Genomic DNA, 12,433 nt, shown 5'->3' with positions numbered 1-12,433 from the left:
ATCTCCCCCACCCCAATGTATCAATAATCTAGCCCAGTGGTCAGCAAACTGTGGCTCGCTCGCAAGCCACGGTTTGCCGTTCTGTTGACTAATGAGTTTGCCGACCACTGGTCTAGCCAATCTCCTCAGCCACATGATAGACTCTGGCATTGCTGTTTTCCACAAATTGTCAGGCAAAATAATAGTGAAGAAAAAGGCAATGTGAATGGTAGTCTCAGGTATCTAATACTTTGGCTAAGTGGCTGGAGAATTAATTGCCTATATGCTATACCAACACTGAGAGTGCAAATAACAAAGTCAATTTTAAAATTTAATACAAAGGTGGAAAATAGAAGCCAGCAAGGGTCTGCTTAATGAACCAATAAATAAAACTATTATATGGAACAATAACCCATAACATTTCTTACGCATTTATCACATACTAGGCACTGTATTAAGCTTACTAACATTCATCACCTCACTGAATCTTCACAAGAGCCCTCTGGTATATGTTTTATCAATTTTATAGGCCAGCAAACCAGGGCTTAGGAAGATATCTCAATCAACTAAGAAAGCAATGGAGTTGGGATTCAACCTGGGCAGCCTACTTGCAAATCTATAGTGTTCTTAAGCAGTTCTCTAAGCAGTTTAGACCAAGTTCGCCTGCCGACATGTTAACCATAATTTCAAAGCTTTCTAAATGCTTTTTGAGGGCCTGTTTCCTGCATGCACCTTGCTAAGTACCAGAAATACAAAGTTGAAGGACATAGACCCTACAGAAGAGCTCTCAGAACTTTTTTTATCCTTACAGATAAAATACATTAACATGAACTACATTATAGAAAAGTAGTTTACATATTTTTAATATCCACATTCACATTGCCTATCTGATTATGTATAACATTATCTTGACACTTTCTCTAGCCATAATAAACTTCTTTCGTTTTGTCCACAAAGGCATACTGTCACCCCTAGGCAATCACTAGCCTAGTGTTCTGTGCTTAGAACATGGATCAATTCTTCTTCCAGGTTGTCCCATCTTCCTCAAATGGCTACATATTTGTGCAATTTTGAGTAGAAAGTAGTATTACACTAAATTATCTGTACAATAAGCTTCACAGACTGTAAAGGCAGGAACCCTCTCTGCCTTGTTCAACACAACATCCTGCATCTAACACTTTCTAGGTCACTCAAGGTTTGCTTAATGAAAAAGTGCTCAATGATATAATAGGGGATTGTCCTTAAAGCCTGGGTGCAGTTTTATGTAACAGTTTTAAGTTACATAAAGACAACAGTCATGTTTATCAAATCTGCATATGTACACTGCATGTTTATGTCTACATATATGCATGTACATGCATGCATACATACTGTATATTCCCTTGCTACTTCCACTGAAGGGGCCAAGGAACAAAGAGTGCACCTAGTGTTCAGATGTTGACCTCTAACCCTATTCCCCACTAATTGGAACTGGGGTTCCTTGGAGAAATGGCTGATTCCAAGACTGGGGCAGGGTAGGTACAGATAAGCTTCATGATGTGCCAAAAACGAAGTGCTCAAGAAAAATGGAGGGAGGAAAGGGTGGAGCACAGAGGATTTTTTAGGACAGTGAAACAACTCTGTATGATACCATAATGGTGGATATATGTCATTATACATTTGTTCAAACTCATAGAATGTACACCACCAAGAGTGAACCCTAAGGTAAACTATGGACTTTGGATGATACATGTCAATGTAAGTCATCAGTTGTAACAAATGTATCACAATGTATAACTCTTGCAGAGAATACTGATAATGGGCGGGGGGGGGGGGGCGGGGGAGGGAGGTGCTATGCATAAGTGGGGACGGGGCATATGGGAAATCTCTATCAATTCAACTGCTGTGAGCTTAAAACTGCTCTAAAAATAGTCTATACATGGCAGGAGTGGAGATGGGCTAGAGGAGGTAGATGGGGGGAAAAAGGGGACATATGTAATACTTTCAATACTAAAAACTAAACAAAAAGAAAAGAAACCTGATAAAAATAATAAAATAAAAAAAATAAAAATAGTCTATCTGAAAAAGAAAAGGGGGCACGTTACAAAAGAACCACAAAGGAGCTCAAATCTGGGAATTTGAGCACAAAAATATCATTGGAAAAAGAAGAATTCATGATTCCATACTGATTCTACACACACACACACACACACACACACACACACACACACACACACACACCCGAGCGCGCGCGCATAAGGAAGAGATAGGGAAGGCTCTTTAAAAAGCCAAAGGAGTCCTAGAGTTGGAAACTCATCATAATCCAACAAAGATAGGATCATCAATGGATGCTAAGACTAGGAGAAACTTTGATGAAGAGTAGGATCTCTGTATGATCTTAAAGTAATCTCTATAGACTGCTTATAAATTTCAAAGAAGGAAAAAAGCTGCAATTATACAGTAGAAAAATCAGAGGCCACTTTGACAGGGTAATCAAAATTAAAATCACCAATGAGAAATAAACAGACACTGTATACACCTCCAAATGTGATACCCTGAGAAGGCCATAGCATGATTTCTACAGTATTTTGGCTAAGAATGTATTAACTTTAATCACATAGAAACATGAGACAAACCCAGAATGAGGAATGTTCTATTTTAAAAAGGGGGCTATATTTTTTAATATATCAAAATCATAAAAGACTAAAACAGACCAGGGAAATGCTGAAAGGAGGTTAAAGAGACATAACTATATGAAATACCCAATCCTAGGATGGATTCTATACCAAGGAGAAAAAAATGCTAAAAAGGACATTTTTCGTGTCAATTAAAAATTAGAATACAAATGATAAGATAGGAATATTGTATTAATAAAGAGATTTTTTAAAAAAGGGGGGACTTAAGAGACACAGCAAAAAAAAATTGTATTAATGTAGATATGACAACAGGTTATATAACAGAGTATCTCTATTCTTAGGAAACACTGAAATATTTAGAGGTGATGGCCATGATTTTGTAACTTATCCTTAAGAAGTTTGGGGGGGGGGGGGAAGGTTTGGAAAAAGAGTGCATATATGTGCATATATGTGTGGGTGTGGTACACAAAAGAGAAATATTGATTCATATTATCATTCCCATAGATGATAAGTACATAATTATTCACTCATAACATTATACACGTGATAAAAAGGGGAAACATACCTGAATAGGAGATGGCTTTTCCCAGCCCATTTCAAAAATTCCCATCAGTAACTCCCGCTTTAAACAATAATCTTCAAACTCATTTCCTTTTGTGGAGGTTACATCCTTGTCAACCAAACAAAACAATAATAAAAGAATAAAGTACAACTGTGTTCCTTTGTTAGTTAGCGTGCTTAAGCATGTTTGTCTGAGAAACTAATTCTTTATCTACCCCATTTAAGGTATAAATATATGCAGATTAGCTCTGTCCTGATCTGTATTTCAACTATTCCTGAAGAATAACCACTCTCTAACAGACACAGGCCATTTAAAAACTGTGTTTGGAGGAAAGGCCACTCTGTGGTCATATTCTTCTAAGGAACAGGTGGAATACTATAAGAATCATGCTGTGAAATTAAAATCCAAGATATGAAATCAAACCCTCATTGCCTACAAATAGCCTAGTCAAAATCAGGGCTTCTCAAGCTCAGCAATATTGACATTTGGGCCAGAAAATTCACTGCTGTAAGGGGCTGTCTTGTAGCCTTTCCCCAGCTGTGATAACCAGAAATATTTGTAGCTATTGCTAAATATCTCTTGGTTGAAAATACTGGGCTAAGAGAACTAACCATTTTCAACTTCCAGGGGGAGCGGGCCTAAGCCATCAGTCGGGACATCCTTAGCACTGCCGTGGAGGCGGGAGAGGCTCCCACTATTGCCGCTGCACTCCTGGCTTCTGGCAGAGCACCTCGCCCCCTGTGGGAGTGCACTAACCACCAGGAGGCATATCCTACATTGAGTGTCTGCCCCCTGGTGGTCAGTGCACATCATAGAGACCACTCATTTCTCCGTCAGGCTCTCCGACATCCCCTGAGGGTCTCAGATTGCAAAAGGGTGCAGGCCAAGCCGAGGGACCCCACTGGTGCACTATCAGGGCTGGGGAGGGATGTGGGAGGTTGGCCAGCCAGGGAGGGACCATAGGAGGGCTCCAGGGTGTGTCCAGCCCGTCTCGCTCAATCCCAATCGGCCAGACCCCAGCAGCAAGCTAACCTACCATTCAGAGCATATGCTCCCTGGTGGTCAGTGCACGTCATGGCGAGCAGTTGAATGGCCTTAGCATATCATTAGCATATTACGCTTTGATTGGTTGAACAGCCAACTGGACAACTGGATACTTAGCACATTAGGCTTTTATTATATAGGATTAACTAGAGGCCCAGTGCACGAATTCATGCACGAATTGGGTCCAGTCCAATCAGGCCAGGGGGAGGGGACATGGGAGGTTGGCCGGCTGGCCCATCCCCTGGTCAAACTCCCAGTCAAGGGGACAATTTGCATATTAGCCTTTTATTATATAGGATCATAAAGGATTACTTCACTTTTAGAGTTTCCACACCATCTTAAGTTAAATTTTACAATCAACTTACCGAAGTTTTGATTCTTAGATCCTTTGGAGGGAGTTTTAAAGTCTTTTTCCAGTCATCACCAGGTCTAGAGAGAATGTAGTAAAACTGAAGTATGAGAATTCATAACATCATATTCTAATACAAAGATAATTCATCTCAATTATAATCCTATTAATAAAAGCCTATGTGGTCCATGCCATAATGAGCGATCACCAGGAGGCTGCGTGTGCAGTGGGCGCACGCGGGTAGGCAGGGGCTTGACGCTGCGTGCATGGCGTGGAGGCGGGTCCCACTGCTCCGCATGGCGAGGCCAGGGGTCCCGTGGCTCTGCGAGGCACATCCCAAGGTTCCCGCCTACCTCTTTGGGGCAACTGATTGCAGGGCTCCTGCACTGTGACAGGGCACAGGCCAAGCTAGGCCTCCCCCGCTCCCCAGTGCACGATTTTTATGCACCAGGCCTCTAGTTAAGTTATAAAAAGCAGAGTAAGTTTAATATATTGCCATTTACTTAGGAATATAGTTAACAGCCCTGGCCTGTGTGGCTCAATTGATTGGAGAGCATCATCTCACACACCAAAAGGTGGTGGGTTCATTTCCTGATTGACTGCCTGTGGGAGGCAACAGATCATTGTCTCTCTTATATCAATATTTCTCTCCTACTCCCCCCTAGAATCAATTTTTAAAAATCTAATATATAAAGAATATAGTTAACAGAGATAAACATATCATGTATGTGTTTTAATTTAAGCTAGTTACCAATATTAAAAAATTAGAAAATTTTGTGTAAAAGTCCAGATTCTGGCTTTTCCTGTAAAACTGGAAGCTTTAGCAACATTGGTTCCAAATTTCTGCATGGCAATAGTTTGACAGAGCATAGTAACTGAGTTTAAAATCAAGCAGCTGACCTTTTAAAGAGGGCAAGTATCCTCTCATCTGGCACAGCCATTTGAGTTGGTAACTTCTGGATACTAGTTAAAACCAAGGACTCCAGCCCGGCTGGAGTGGCTCAGTGGTTGAGCATCCACCTATGAACCAGGAAGTCACGGTTTGATTCCCAGTCAGGGCACATGCCTCGATGTGGGCTCAATTCCTAGCATATGGCGTGCAGGAGGCAGCTGATCAATGACTCTCTCTCATCATTGATGTTTCTACCTCTCTCTGTTCCCCTCTGAATTAAAACAAAACAAAAAACAAAAAAACACACTAAAGACTCCAGTTTCATCCCTGACTCTACCATTTATTTTTTGACCATGCAGCAGGTACTTTTCCAAGTTTCCATTCTCATATATACAACGGATTAAGAATTATATCAGATAATTTACATAAGGCAATCAGCACAGAGTTGGGCTTGGTCCCTGGTGGGGGAGACCTGCGGGGGGGGGGGGGGGGGGGAGACGGGGGACAGCCAATTGGTGATTCTCTCTTATCATTGATGTTTGTTTCTCTCTCCCTTCCTCTCTGAAATCAATAAAAATATAAAAACAAACAAAAAAACTCCTTTAAAAAAAAAAGAAAAAAAATGAACTCAATATTATGTTAATGAATCTCTCTCTTAATCTTTTTTACCAGGTATGCTTTAAACCAGCGGTTGCAACCTTTCAAATCTCTCGGGCCACCGGTTGGCGACTGCTGCTCCAAAGGTTTCCTTAAACCAGTGGTCGCCAACCTTTCGGACCTCATGGACCACTGGTTGGCAACCACTGCTTTAAACTATGAATACAGTTAAAAAACAAAAAATATATAATTTTTAAAATCTCTTTTAGGCCAGGCAAAAACCTCTACTATAATATCCAAAGCATCTAATAGGAAAAAAAATTGGCAATAAGGCAAACAATGCTTTTCAACAGTGCTGTCTTTAAAATAAATAAGTTTTGCCCTGGCTGGTTTGGCTCAGTGGATAGAGCGACAGCCTGCAGACTGAAGGGTCCTGCGTTCGATTCCAGTCAAGGGCATATGCCTGGGTTGCGGGCTGGATCCCCAGTAGGGGGTGTGCAGGAGGCAGCCGATCAATGATTCTCTCTCATCATTGATGTTTCTATCTCTCCATCTCCCTTCCTCTCTAAAATCAATAAAAATAAGAAAATATATTTTAAAAAATAAGTTTTTTGCCCTGGCTGGTGGTGTTCAGTGGTCAGAGCCTCACCCTGGGGAACCCACGGGTCTCTGGTTTGATTTCCGGTCCAGGGCACATACCTGGGTTAGGGGTTCGCTCCCCATCTCTGGTGGGGGCATGTACTGGAGGCAACCAATCAATTGATGTTTCTCTCTCTCTCTCTCTCCCTCCTTCCCTCCTTTCCACTCTCTAATAGCAATGGGGGGGAAAAGATATGTTTTCATTGATTTCATTATAGCCACTCATAATCAGAGCCTCCAAAACATTTCAAGTCTTGATTTAGAAAGATGAACACTTATTTTACTTAAAGCTAGGTTCCATATAATCAGAGATACTCTAAGAAAGGTACCTATTTGCTACCACTTCCAAGGGTATTAAAACCTTCTACCTCAACCTATACCACAGCAAAGTTTCTAAGCAAAAATATGTCAGCTGAACATCCTACTAGGCCAGCCTACCACACTGTCAAATTCAACAGTTAATAAAAGTACGGAGGATACAATGCAAAATCTGTCCACAAGGAATTTAGAAACCAAACTACTTAAAACAAGTGATAGCGGTATTAGAAGAGTCCTGAACAGCTGATGGGATCTAGAAGCCTTCATGGAAGAGATGACACTTGAACTATGATTTAAAGAAGCCACAGAATTGAAAAGAAACCATTAATCCTCGGAAAAGCAAAAGTAAAGCCCACTGTTGTCTCAAATTAGAATAACATAGATTTATGTTTCTATTTTTAAGGAATAAAAATAGCCTAAATTTTGCTAGCCTATTCATAGTTTATCAAGACAAAATACAATTCAGAAAATATTCTAATTAAAGCATTCACCTTAAAAATAATAGAATATGCATTAATGACAATTCTCCCAGTGACCAAATCAATTCTATTGGAAATTCTTATAAGTCACTAGTGAACCACATAGCAGTGACCATCTATATGATATCCTGTTATCTTATAAAAGCCATTTTTCTTTAGGAAGTGCTTCTAAAGCATGGAAAATATCTGGATTGTAACACAAAATATTTTAGTTCAGTGAACCTGTTTCATCATCTTAGAATATTTCTAGAGGTTAAATCAATTATATGGCTAGATTCTTAACAAAGCCAAACCTCAAATGAGTCAAGTTTAAATGTTAATTTTCTTTTAATGGAATCTTTAGAGCGATATTTACCATTCAAATAATGTATAGTGAACACTTAAAAAATGGCTGCCTACAATCTTACAGATTTGAAAGAAAACATATTCCGTAGTCAGATGAGGCTCTTAAGTTTTTAGTCAACTAGGGGAATTGGGGCTATTCAGAGGTGTGTTTCCCAGAGTTCAAAATCCTGAGATCCTATAGTTGACTGTGTGTTATTTTGTGTGTGTGTGTAACAGGAGAAAGCTTATAAACCAAAAAATTTTAAGCTAAGCTGCAAAAACTGAAAAAATAAATAAATAAATAAAGTTATGGATGAATTTTATGAGTACATTTAGAGGTAAGAAGGCAGGGCAAGTCCTTATATTAGAAACTTCAAATTGACTTTAAATGTCATTTAAACTAGGACATGGTGCAGTTATACTAGGGAAAAATCATATTGACAAAAACAAGATGAATCTGAGCTAATTATGAAAGCCAGCAATGTTTAAAATATAACCTATACAAAATTAATATATATCATCTGTACCTATATTCATTACTTAATAAACCTGAATTATGACAGAAATACATTATTCTATTGCAAATACCTACTGGCCATAAAACAAAGTCATCTGTCCTTTACAATCAAAACGGTTAAAGTATACATAGTCATTAACAAAGTAATAAAAAGAAATCTCCTTGGTCCCCCCAAGTATGTTTATTTCTTCTAACACTTACTTAATAGTGGTGGTCATGCTCTGTGCTTGCTGCTGAGTGCCATTATTGATTGTGTTGGTGTTTTTCAGTTGGTTCATCTGTTGCTGTGTTGGTGTGCCCCCTCCTCCGGGGCCACCACTGGGCTTCACAGGGCCCCTCAGCTGACCATTTTGACTGGATAGACCCATTATAACAGGGTTCTCTGTTCTGGCCGTGCTCATGCTGTATTAAATGTACAGATGTCTCTTCCAAACTTCAAAACTTTTGAAAATCAGTAGAGAAACTGTAATACAGTTTATTAGGCTCTCCAAAATGAAGAGATAAATATAAGTCTTGCTCAATATTGAGTCCTTTATTGCAATGCAGGCAAGCACCTGTAAGTCTCTGAACAGTAAGCAGCAGTAACTTGCTCTCATGCACCGAATCAACTTTTTATTTTTTTAAAGGTTCTCTAACGAGGTTTGGTTATATATATGAATTCACTCACTTCAATCTGAAACAAAGAAAAAGTTAAGTTAGCAAACACAGGAAGGTTAGAAAAAACTGTTTCCCCTAACACTTTTTTTTAAATTAAAAAATTAAGAATACAACTGCACTTAGATCACATCATTAGCCAGGCTAATAGACACAAAAAGATGAACTGCACACAAAACAAAACCCACAATGAAATCAATCTCAAACTTTTAAATTGTCAGCTCAAAGCAACCCAGAAAATATTAGTATAAAGATACTGTAATTAAATTAGCAATAGTTCTCAAGTGACAGTATCTTCTCTTCAGTTTCCTCCCTGAATTTTCTAAAAGTCAATGATTCATTCCACTTAATTGCGTCACAACTCAAATAAGTATCTCACAACTTAAGAGTAAATCTACATATGTACAAGGCAAGACAAATTTCTTCTATTTCTAACAGCAACTGAGAATCCTCCGAGCTATAGAAGCTTTTGACTTAACTTTATGCTTTTAGAAATATAAAACCCATTTGTAACCTTATGAATTTCAAGTGCAGAAATTAAACTTTATGAAGAAAAATGCATTTTCCTTAAGTTCTTGTCCTGTAAAACAGTAACTGAAGCAGGAATATACACGTCTACATGTCACAATATTTTGCTTGAAAATAGCCAAGAATTTGAATACTAAAAAAACTGTTAGCTGGCTGGTGTGGCTCAGTTGTTGAGCAGCGGCATCAGAATCCAAAAGTCATGCTTCAATTCCTGGACCAGGCACATGCTAGCGTTGGGGGCTGATCCCCAGTAGGGGGCGTGCAGGAGGCAGCCTTTTGATGATTTTCATCATTGATGTTTCTCTCTCTCCCTTCCTCTCTGAAATCTATAATATATAAACATATGAAGGTGGTTAACTTCCTCCATTTTTAATTATTCCCAAAACCGAATTCATATATTAAAATGAAGTGAATAAAAAATTTACAAAGGCCAGACAGAAAATAAATGCCTACTCTGTTGGGTTTGTTCCTTTTTACCTCCTTACCCAAAATACACAAGCTTATTAATTAGTGTTGTTTTTGTCATACTCCACGGCTTCTCAAACAAAATTTTTCTAAAATACTTATGCCTTAAAAAAAGAAAGTTGCTCACAAGCAAATCCTGATTATCGCAAACACAAAGAGGTATTATTTCAAAGTCTCCCAGAATCTGATTAACTTCTTAAGCAGATCGTGGTCAACAGTTACCTAGTTTCTGTTCAAGGCAGTGAATGGTATCCTATAGTGACAGGTTTATATTATGATCAACAATATCAGTAGTTCGCACCAGAAAACTTGTTTGCAAAGTACGAACAGGATGAAGAGGGCAACCTCCAAAAATTAAATGTTATCATTACTATCCATCATGTGCGTAAGACAGATTTCAGATCCCAAGAGCGAGAACTGCGTCCCTCTTAATTAAAACCGAAACTTGCACTGTCTCAGAAAGGGAAATATTCCTCCTACCCCTTCCCAACTTAGATTTGCAACTTATATTTCTACATTTTCAAAAGTTCGAAGGAAACGTAGATTCGCTGGGAGGAACCCCACGCTGAGTTAATTACAGCACTTCCCTGGCTGTAGTTAGCAATTGACAGTTTTACTCCCCAAACAGTGCCCGTCATCCCCAACGCAGCTCCTCCAAGGTGGGCCTGCTAGCTGGACTGACTGGTTTTATTGTGAAGAGGGGAAAGGGGGTGAAGGAGAGAAAGGGGAGTAAGCAAGCAATAAGGAAAGACGCAAGCCGATGATTTGAGCCTCGTAATTGTAAGATAATAATTCAATTATTTCTTGCTCTCCCTGTCCACTCCTCCCCCGCCAAAAGATACCCACAGTCCAAGTCAGCTCCCCGTGATCATAAACACACAAGGGTTGGGGCCCTGCAATCCTATCTGCGCAACAAGAGCAGGGACCGAACCAGCTCCGTGAGTAGGAAACAATATGGAGTTTCCTATAAGGCCCCAAAGAGAAACCCTTAACCAAAAAGCCCTCCTTTCCTCCACGACTCGGGGGCGCCAGCAACACCCTCGCTACCGACCTACCAGGCCTTATTCCAGCCCAGCAGCTGCCGGTCCACTGCACCCCCGCCGCCCCCGGAGGCTGCCTCGTACCCGGTCACCTCCATCGTGGTCCGGGGTCCTGGCCTCCCCATGGCCCTCATTCTCCCGCTTCTAGAAAGCTCCTCCGAACCCGTGGCCCGCTCCTTCGCGGACCCCGCCGCGCACCACATCCCGTATCCGACTCCTCTCAGGCACCCCGACCCACAGCTGCCGCCTGCCTTCCTCCCCTGGCCCGTCCAGGCCTCAGGCCGCCGCCTCTGAGCGCCCCACGCCGGCGACGGGCTCCCTGCAGCCCCGACTGCGCCGCCGACCTTACCCCCGCCCTTCACCCAACTCCCTGGCTCGGCCCGAGTCCTACCGCCGAGGCCGCTCCGCTCGCACCCCCGGCCCTTTATTGTTGACTCGAAGCTCCCAAAATGGCGGCGCTCCTTCCTCCTCGGCTCCAGCGCCCGCCCCGCCCGCCGCGCCGCCGGCCCCGCCCCGCGCCGCCGGCCCCGCCCCGCGCCGCCGGCCCCGCCCCGCGCCGCCGGCCCCGCCCCGCGCCGCCGGCCCCGCCCCGCGCCGCCGGCCCCGCCCCGCGCCGCCGGCCCCGCCCCGCGCCGCCGGCCCCGCCCCGCGCCGCCGGCCCCGCCCCGCGCCGCCGGCCCCGCCCCGCGCCGCCGGCCCCGCCCCGCCAGCTTAGCAAGGCCCCGCCCGGCCCCCCGGCCCCCCGGCCCCGTCCCGCATCCCCAGCCCGCCCCGCATCCCCAGTCCCGTCCCCCGGCCGGGCCCAGCGTGGTAACCGCACCCCAGGTCTGCGGCCCCAATTCCGCCGCTGCCCGCACTCAGGCCGCCGCCGAAGTCGCCACTGGCCACTGGCCGCCTCGCTCCGGCACCCGTCCTGGCCCGCCGCTCCCCGCCTTACTCTTGTGCCCCCCCGCATGGCGGCGGCTCCTTCTCCGCGCAAGATGGCGAGCGCTCCGGCACCGCTGCACGGTCGCCTCTTGGGTCCCCGGCCTCCCGGCTCCCGGGTTCCCCAGCTCCCCGGCAGGGGTCGGCGGGGCAGCGATGCCCTGCGGAGAACGCGGGCCGTGCTCACCCCCCAGGCCGTGGACGCCAGGCTGGGAGAGGGGGTGCGGCTGCTCCCCAAGGGGAGGGAGGGCTGCCTTTCCCACCGCGGGGCCGAGGCCCTTAAGTGTCCGCCCTGCCTTCGCCCCAAGGGACCCGGGGTGGTGACCGAGGCGGACCTGCATCTCCTGCCCCGGGACGCGCTCTGAGTGGGGCCTCCCAGGCCACAGCTCGGGACGGAGAGCGGACCCGGCCCGCAGGCGCCTCGGAGAAAGGCGCCGGGGAAGCTGCGGGGGAGCCAGTTGTCCTGGGAATAGGTTCTGAAGGGAAGGGGGTTCCGGCCGGCCTGAC

At 43.9% G+C, this 12,433-nt stretch overlaps 1 protein-coding gene across 3 annotated transcripts in view; it reads right to left on the bottom strand.

Annotated features, from left to right (window-relative positions):
• DDX6 (DEAD-box helicase 6) overlaps positions 1–11,500 on the bottom strand; it is a 32,524-nt gene extending 21,024 nt beyond the window's left edge. For 2 of the 3 annotated variants that reach the window (XM_080642983.1, XM_080642984.1), the window contains exons 1-4: positions 11,394–11,495; positions 8,517–8,988; positions 4,566–4,629; positions 3,160–3,264 (exon numbers count right to left, since the gene is read on the bottom strand). In XM_080642983.1, the coding sequence (XP_080499109.1) occupies positions 3,160–3,264; positions 4,566–4,629; positions 8,517–8,716 (369 nt within the window). In that variant the 5' untranslated portion in view covers positions 8,717–8,988; positions 11,394–11,495. Of the gene's footprint in view, positions 1–3,159; positions 3,265–4,565; positions 4,630–8,516; positions 8,989–11,393 lie in introns of all 3 variants that reach the window. The other variant, XM_080642985.1, reaches the window with a different exon arrangement.
• Between the last annotated feature and the right edge of the window lie 933 nt (positions 11,501–12,433).

The sequence above is a fragment of the Plecotus auritus genome, assembly GCF_963455305.1.
Source record: "Plecotus auritus genome assembly, chromosome: 9".
In the NCBI taxonomy this organism is placed as follows: Eukaryota; Metazoa; Chordata; class Mammalia; order Chiroptera; family Vespertilionidae; genus Plecotus; species Plecotus auritus.
Note: the sequence above shows the minus strand (reverse complement) of the source record. Positions and strands in the feature narration are given on the sequence as shown.